An 8,688-nucleotide genomic window follows, 5' to 3' on the forward strand; every position below is an offset into this window, starting at 1 on the left:
CTGGGTGTGCCCAGCTGCCGTGAGCATCCCTGCTCTGCCCCATTTTACCTGCCCAGGGAAGGTGGATGGGCCCAGCTGCCATGAGCATCCCTGCTCTGCCCCATTTTACCTGCCCAGGGTTCTCAGAGGCAGAGCCCGGAGCTGGTGGGGATCCTGGGCTGCCACAGCTGCTGGTGCTCCCGGGAAGGGACGGGCACTGGGGAACCTTTCTGTGCCACAGGGTCCTGGAGGGGGAGCAGAGGGGGGACACGCCGGCCCTGAGCCCTGGCAGCTGTAATTGTAATTAAACAGCCTTGTCCTGGTGCTGTACACGGGGCTGCCCTGGTGACTTTGTACCTCACCCACACCGAGAACCACAGCTGGGATTCAGGGAACATAAAAGGGAAACGGAGCAGAAAGAGACCACAAAGGGATTAAATGAGGTAGTAAGCAATGACCCATAACCTTCATGGAAGATCTTATCATAGTTTTATTTTAAGCCAGTCAGTTTTTAAGCATAACTGCTTTTTTTTTTAACAAGATGAAATTGTCTTTTGTCATTTAGGACTGCACTGAAATTTTAAGGGTATTTTGTACTTAAGTGTATGTCACTTAAATGAAAACAGGTGACTTGCGGGTTCTCAGCACAGTGAGCAGCTTTGTTTGTGGTAAAGCTGGAAAGTTGATGGAATAAATACTACAGTTTATTTTAAATACAGACATCTCTTACGGTCATTACCTGAAATGAATAATGTTCTTTTTCTCCTTTAAAACCCTGGATGAGGCTGTGTTCAAGGTGAGACGTATCGGTGACACTAAATAAAATTAAGGGCTGTTAGGTGACACTTGTTCCATCTTAGTCAGTTCTTGTCACAACGTGCTGGATTTGTTGAACTTTGCCTTAGAAGCGCAATGAAATTCAGTGCTGACTCCTGGTGAGGGGGATTTCACTGCTGAATTCACTGAGGCTCAGGCAGCCTTTTAGTGCTGTTTATTGCCGGGTCTCTCCCCGTTCTCAGCTGCCATAATTATTCTTTGTCTGTCTCATGTGCAGTCCCTGCCTCGTGGGCTCACCCTGCTCCCAGCAGAACGTCCCGTGCTCGCGGAGCGCCAGCGGAGCGAGCTGTGCTGGAGCAGCTCTGCTGAGCTGACTGAGGGCTGTGTTGTTGAGGCAGTCTGGCAGCTCCAATGCCAAACCACCCACACTGGGAGACAGCATATGGCAGCTCCTCGGCATTAACATGCGGATAAGTCGGGTACCACCTTCGTGTTTTTGAGAAGGCTCGAGCCTTGATAGCTGGGATTTGGGGCTGGGGCTGCCTGGCCACCTCCTCACATGCACAAACAACTTTGCAGATGATGTGCCGTGATGTAAAACTGATTTTGGCCACGTTTTGCAGTTTGTGAAGGTGTAGGCAGGCAGATGGCTGTTTTATGCTTTGGTGTGGGTATCAGTGTGTGCCTGTGGGCTGAGGTTTGCAGGTGTGTTCATGGGCTCCAGTGCCTTCCCCTGTCCATCTGTAAGAAACAAGGCCACAAATGACCTGTTTGTGATGTTTGATGCTTCAAATTTTGTAGAAACTACAGCAGAGATCTCGAGCAAACACTGTTCTGAACGGAGAGTGCCTCCGAGCAGAAGGACTGTGCATCCCGTGGGGTCTGGGGCCAGGTGTGTCCCTGCAGGTGTGCAGTGTCTGTGCACCTGTGAGAGGCAGAAATTCAGGGCAAGGTGAGTGTGAGGAGTGTTTGACATCTCAGAGTTACTCCTATGCGAGGCTGAATTAATTTCCAGCATGCTGAGGTGACTTGATGAATTCCAAAAGGAGTTATATTTGTGAATAAAAAGGACACAAGAAAAATTCTTGCTGTAAACAGTCAGAAAATGTCAGGCGCAAGCCATTGTGAAAAAATCCGATATTGTTTTGTCAATAAATTATGCTCTCCCCTGCATAGATCACAGAAATGGGCCTTTACCCTGGAAACAGCAATATTTGATACCCCAGGCAGCTTATTCCCTGCTCAGCTCACACTTGAGTGAATCCACTGATCGATTATCCGCGGCTTTCCCAAGGCTTCTCATTTCCTGCCTCCCATTACTGCGCTCAATCAGCCCTGCTTTGTGCCCTGCCTTGTGTGCCCAGATAAGCCATCAAGGCATGTTTCTATTAGAAAAGCTCTTGTAGATGGAGCAGTCATTAGATAACAGTAACAGGTTTAAAGGTTGCAGGCTTTGTGTTGCCTCAGGGTAAGAGGACAGCCCTGCCCGGGCTGCTCTGGGCAGGGGCACAGAGGATTAATCTGCATGTGGCCACATTATTGCTTTTATTTCACATTTGTATTTCTTGCTGAACACTGACAATGCTTCTCTGTTTGCAAGGAGTAATTATGTGTTGCTATGCAGGCGTCTGAATTAAATAATCAAGCTGCAAAAATAACATTCATTTGTAGTAATAACCTCTGCATTTCCAGGCTGGGTTTGCTTGGCTTGCAAACAGCTGATCAGTTTTCTTAATTAATTAGCAAACAGCCTACAAAAAGATACCCTGAGAACGTGAAATTACACGTGCTGTTGTGGAGAGGGAAGAGAAATAATCCTTGCTGTATCTCTTTAGCTCCTGATTTCCAGATTGGTTCATTTGTGTCCCCACTCTGCTTTTTTCTTGTCCCCACAACACTGATATGAGTGGTCTTTATTTTTCCTTTTCTCTCCTTTGACTATTAATAAATGTCAGAATTGACTGAGTGTGAAAAACAGTTCTACAACAGGAGTGAGATTTCATGGTGGAAAACCCGTTGGAAAGGGAAGATGTTCTTTTCCTTGTGCCTGTTTTGCTGTTTGTTTCTCTGGAATTGCTGCTATTCCCTGACTCCAGCGTGCCCATCTGTCATCTCCAGCATTTGGCACATTGTTTCCAAAGCTAGTTGTGATTTAACATGGACCTAAATAGGGCAAGTAGTGAAGTACAGTGATTAAATCCCTCTGGGAGAATCTGCAGGACATCTGTGGTCGTTTGCACAGTTTGGTTCATCACAGTCCTGGAGAGAGAACATGGAATTTCTGAAGATCTGGTTTGGGGTGTGCAGTACCTGTTCTGAAGCGTGTTCTAGGGAAAACAGGCACCTTGGAACTGTCACAAATGCTGTGGAAATCAGGACATCCCTGCTTTTAGAGAGAAGGTGTAACATTATTTTTTTCCCCTGTAAGGCAGAGGCTCATTTGAAATAGAGGTTGACCAGATGCTTGTGAACTGAGATGCTTTGATCCATTTACAGATTCCATCTAATTCTTGTTCAACGTCCAAAACTGATTCATGCTGTTTAAAAGGAACAAAACCCAAAATGTCAGCAAGAACAAAACCCCCAAATGAGCACTTTGTGAGTGCTGCAGCAAAAGACAATATTTTCATTAAAGGGGAGAATGTGGTTTTGTAGCACAGGGAATCATTTTGAGCTGACAGAAGGACACTTGAAATTTAAAGCTCTTGCCATGGCTGCAATTTCTGCAAGCCTGGATTTGGCATGTGACTGACTGCAGCTTTTCAGATGTAAAGGTGTAAAAAAGGAAAAAAAAGTCACACTTTAGGAAGTAGGGGACACTTCTTTTGTGTGCACATGGTTTGAAAATAAATAGTCTGCCACAGAAGTTGGCGCCTTGACACCTCTGAGTATAGTCTGCTTTAGAAATGACATACGTATTTAGAAAGTTGGCTGACAAAATAGCATGTCTAGGAATTTCTGTGCCATGAGGGATGTAAATGTGAAAAGGGAGACTCTGACAGACGTTTTGTATTTTTAGCAAGATTGAAGCTTCAGGTTAAACCCCACAAAATCATGCATGTTGGAGAGTGGGTACAGAAAGGAGTTGTCAGGCTGAAGCTTTGAAATGAATTGGACAAAAATGACCAATGGTGGTAAAAAGAGGTATTTGGGAGGGAGATCAGCTCACAACTCCCAAAGAAAACCCCAGAGAAACCCAGAACCCACAACCCAACTAACCCAACCCCAAATACATCGTCACAGACTTTTCTGTAAAGGTTCCTTGCACATCTCATTGTAAATGATATTTTTGTTGCTGCTTTGCCCTGTGTATGGAGGCACGGAGCCATTCCATAGGCAGCATTCCATGATTCAAATGGGGAGCTGTCAGCAGCGTGCAGCACGAGTCTGATAATTGTTCAAGATATTTACACTGGCCCCTTTTCCTTCTCATTTCTAAATCACTTAAAATGCCTCTCTAATAGAATTTAGGCTTGAGGAGTGGAAAGCCTGGGAAGTGGATGCAGACCATGGCTTCTCCTCTGTGCTCAGCCACACATTTGGGTTGGTTGTGTTTTAGTTTTATCACCTGTTTGCTTCTAATTCTAACGTTGTGTTTTTTCTCCATAGCTTTAAAGGACACATTATTTTTGTTTTCTGAGGTGTAGTGAAAGAAGAGCCACTTCTGGGTGTTAGGAATCCCCTGTAATTTCCTTTGCTTTGCAGTCTTGCCCTGTCAGTGCCATCAGTCCCACCCTGATGGCACCCTTGGCAATTCATCACTTTCCTGGAAACTCCTTCGATCCAGCCCCGCCTCCTGAAATCCAATCTTCCCCGTGCCTCCGGATTGTGAATCTGATTTCAGGGGAGGAATTGTTGTTGTTCTCTTTTATGTGCAGAGTGGCTGGAACAAAGCACAGTGAGGCAACAGCCGATGTGTGCTGAGGAGTTCCCATTCCCAGTGGGAATCACTGTCTCCCCATCAAAGTCAAACGCTTGAACTGGCAGAGAGCTCCAGCCTGCATGGAGAGGTTGTGCTTTCCTGAAGTGTGGGATTTCTGAGTGATGAGCTGATAAAATCCTGCACAACACAGTAAATACTTTGCCTGCCTGCATTGTGTTCACTGTGAATATTCCTGATAAGCTCTTGTGTAATCCCTGCTATTCCAGTTTTTAGTGCTTATTGGGTGTCGAAGTGGGGCTTCCAGGAGTTGTGGCAATCAGCAGAAACTTCTCTTTGCTTTGACTGAAGGACCAAAAAGGGTGTTTTGGGAGGTGGGAGAGTGGTGGTCCTTTATGGCAGCAGGGGAGAAACCTCACTTTGAGCCACTGATTTCTTCCCTCCAGTGTCAGAATGCTTTGTAAGTGCTGCCCTTGGCCTTGTCCCCGCTGCTGAGAGCCTGTGCTGTTCTGTGACAGAAATGAGAGGGAAGTGGGCTGGTGGCATCACCACATCCCCTCAGCCTTGGCCTAAAGCTGCAGCTCCCAGCTCTGTGTGATGCCAGGGCAGTGAAACACTGGCAGTGCTGATCCCTCCCTTTCTGTGGGATCACCTCAGTGGATGCAGATGTCAAGGATCGCCTGCACACAGAATTTGGGCACTCCCAGAGTTCCTCCTGCAAACCTGTCCCTTCCTGGCAGCGTCTCTGTGAGGTTACACAGGAGGCTGCAGCCATTCCTTCACATTGCCTGCCTTTCTCCTCCTCTTTTTCCAAGGTGCCGCAAGTCCCTCTCTTTTCTCGGATCTCCCCTTGTCTGTGGGTGCTTGTTCATGCTTGGGATGATTTGGTTTGTAGGGAACCCTTTGGCAGCACCTTCCCCAGCAGAGCACAGTGTGGATTTCCAGTCCTTCTCCCCCTGGTGTCATTTGCTATTCCAAACCACCACCACCAAATTCCACGCTGTATTTTGTAGTCCTCCCTCGTGGTTCCATGCACAGATGTGCCTGTGCTTCCTTTGCAGTGCTCCTTGGAGTTGTATTTTTTGAAAGATACCTGACTCCAGAGGCACAAACCCTGAAAATCAGAGCATTGATGCTTGTTGTAAACTGTCCTTATGTGTGTGAATGGTTTTCGTGCCAGAGTGAAGCTTTCTGAGCATCCCCCCAGGGTTTGTGTAACAAAAGAGTGGGGTTTTTGTCCTCTCAGCTGAGAAATACAAAGAGAATTTGCAGAGAAATGCTGGGTTGATGTTTCCCATCATTGCTGCAAGCTCCACTAATAGAATTTATGAACTCTTAGCGAGAGGGTAACAGATTATTTACTTGGACTTTTTTGTCTTCAGAATTCAGAGAGACTGTTCATAAAAGCTGTGATGCACAGAGCATTATTTCAGGAGAACAGACAAGTCTGCAACCCCAATTTTTGAACAGCAGGCAGCAGAAATCAGAGCCGCCTCTCATTCGTTGTCCTTTTGATTTTTTTCATGCATTAGACAAGCTTGTTGGCTTTGATTGCAAATGCGTTATTTAAAAAACCACCACAGCAGGCTCGGGTTCCTCCTGCACAGCCCAGGGATGCTCAGTGAGCGGGTTTGGGGATTGGGGATGTGGAAGTGGTGGCTCAGTCCCAGCTTTCCTGGCACAATGCTGCCACTGGCAGTGGTTTGCTGGTATTACACGGGCTCTGCTCAGGAAACGCTTTTTACTGGGAAGCTTTGGATGTTGTTTATTCAGCAGAAAAGCTGCAACACGCAGGCTGGTGCAGGGGAGAGACAATAGAACCTCCCGGCCCAGTAACCTGCGATTTAACTCGGAACTGGAAATGTTTTAGGAGCAGTCTTTGAAGGGTCTAGAGGATTGCAGTCCAGAGGAAAACAAGCCTGCGGTTGCCTCATGCCAAAAGAATGTTACTTTCCCTTCAGGCCTTTGTTTCTTCAAGTGTTTTGGAGCAGCAGGAAGAATTGCAGACCAAGGGGTTCAGAGACAAACTGAGCAGAGTCTGTAGTGACTTGATCTAAAAATTCTCTGTTTAAGTGGTGTTTATGCTCCAGTTTCCTTCTAAGAAGGAACAAATTGGCGGCTGGAGCCTCGATGAAAAAAGAGCATTTGGGGAAGACAGTTTTGTGTAAATTTTGCTGTGAGGTTGATGAGCAGTCAGAGCCTGTAATTATTGTGATTGAAGTGCAGTATCCTATTCTTTTGTGTAATAAAGAAGGTCTATGATTATGTCTGGATCCATCTGTCCTTGGGGGAAGAAAATCTATTATCTCTTGGTTTCTGCTGTTAAGAATGGCTGCACTGAATGGTGTTACTGTGGGTATTCTTTCTTGCATGTTTGGCTATAAATACTTCTTATTTGTGGAAATTAGCAGTGTAAGACCATGCTGCATGAGGCCAAAAGTTGCAGTCCTTTTCTGATCCCTGCCTCTTTCCTTGGGTTAGTTAATGGGAGTCAGTGGATTGGGGTTTGCTGGTCACATGCACACAGAGATACAACTGCACGGTGAGCAGGAGGTTCTCCTTGCCTTTGTCTGGGCTGAAAATCAATCTGTCACCAGAAATGCCTTCCTCCCTTAGAGTCTGACCTCAGGGGTTTTTCCCAGCGAGGACTGAGTGGGCTCTGGTCTGGTTTCCCTGTCAGTAATGCTCCAGGGTTGTTTTTCAGAGCAAGAGGGACCATCTGCTGATGAACGTGAAGTGGTACTACCGCCAGTCCGAGGTGCCCGACTCCGTGTACCAGCACCTGGTGCAGGACAGGCACAACGAGAACGGTGAGTGGGCTCTGCAGAGCCAGCCCTGCTCTGCTTCTGCCCTCAATCCGAGGTTTAACAAAGCCACAACAATTCTGCACAGGGCTATGGAACCAGGACGTGGTGAGAACAATGTATTAGAAAAGGGCTGATGGTTTCTTACCTGCCTGGTGTCACTGGTGTGTGTCCTGTCCCTGTAATCAGGGGCATTCCAGGTGTGGTGGAAGTGCTGGGCTGTATTGTTACTAATAATTTATAATAATAACGACAACATTAATAATAGTGTATTAATAATAATAATTATAATTCCCTCTTTGAGAGAGGAGAGAAAAGCAAAATAAGCCTGGGTCCTTGGTGGTCCTCTTGGACACTGTACTGATAACTAACTGAGCACCAGATTATCTGCAGAAATTGTGGATCCCTTCTGTTTTTTGTGGTTCTGCCACAGTGCCATGAGAACTGTGTCTTTTACAGCCATGCTCCCTTACACACATGAATATTCACTGTGATTAATATTGCAGTGAGGGATGGAGCTGAAGCACTTGGAGCTGAGTTTCTCCTTTTCTCTTTGCAAAAACAAGTGTAATCTTGGGTTTAATAGAAGCAGAAGAAACTTTAGTATCATATACCAGTGCCATTTATCTCTTGCCTCCAGGGAAGACATAACATTTGCTTCTGTTCTTACCAGGAAATTTCCTTGAGGCAACTGTTAAAAATTCTGAAGATACTCCAAGGTGAACCATGATGATAAAAGTTGATGATTGAAATATGGAATGCAGCAACTTTCTGGTGCCTGACAGAACAAAGTTGAGCACACGTTCCCCTTTTTAAGGATATTTTATGTGTGTGCTTTTAGCAAAAGCTCCACAAATCTAACATTTCTCTTACTAATTTATTTGAAACTTCCAACAATGAGATTACAGGCACAGTGTCAAAAAGTATTTTTGATAGCATGGCTGTTTTTTTATGCAGTCTCATGTGAGTGGAGAAGTATCTTTGTGTCTTCCTCAAAGGTATTAGAAAGAAGTCATGGAAGAAGTTGTCTTCCAGTGCTTTGTTAACACTCAGAATTTTTTGTGTTTGAACGTGAATATCAATATTTACCAGAGCACTGCGCAGTTCCTACTGTCAGGATTTTGTTGAAGGTCTGACATTAAATATGCACAACAACCAAAACCTTATCCTGGAAACCAGAACAAATTAATTTCCTTGGTTCCTTTCAGCTGGGAGTGAGTGCTCCTGGTGGTCCAGATGTGTCACCCC

The 8,688-nt window shown here is 45.7% G+C and overlaps 1 protein-coding gene across 1 annotated transcript in view; it reads left to right on the forward strand.

The window, feature by feature from the left end:
* The window catches only part of RERE (arginine-glutamic acid dipeptide repeats), a 120,983-nt gene that overhangs the window by 27,489 nt on the left and 84,806 nt on the right, over nt 1–8,688 (forward strand). The window contains exon 4 of the mRNA XM_017743967.1: nt 7,341–7,446. Coding sequence (XP_017599456.1) covers nt 7,341–7,446 — 106 coding nt within the window. The remainder of the gene's footprint in view (nt 1–7,340; nt 7,447–8,688) is intronic.

This window comes from Corvus brachyrhynchos, unplaced genomic scaffold, assembly GCF_000691975.1.
Source record: "Corvus brachyrhynchos isolate BGI_N302 unplaced genomic scaffold, ASM69197v1 scaffold68, whole genome shotgun sequence".
In the NCBI taxonomy this organism is placed as follows: Eukaryota; Metazoa; Chordata; class Aves; order Passeriformes; family Corvidae; genus Corvus; species Corvus brachyrhynchos.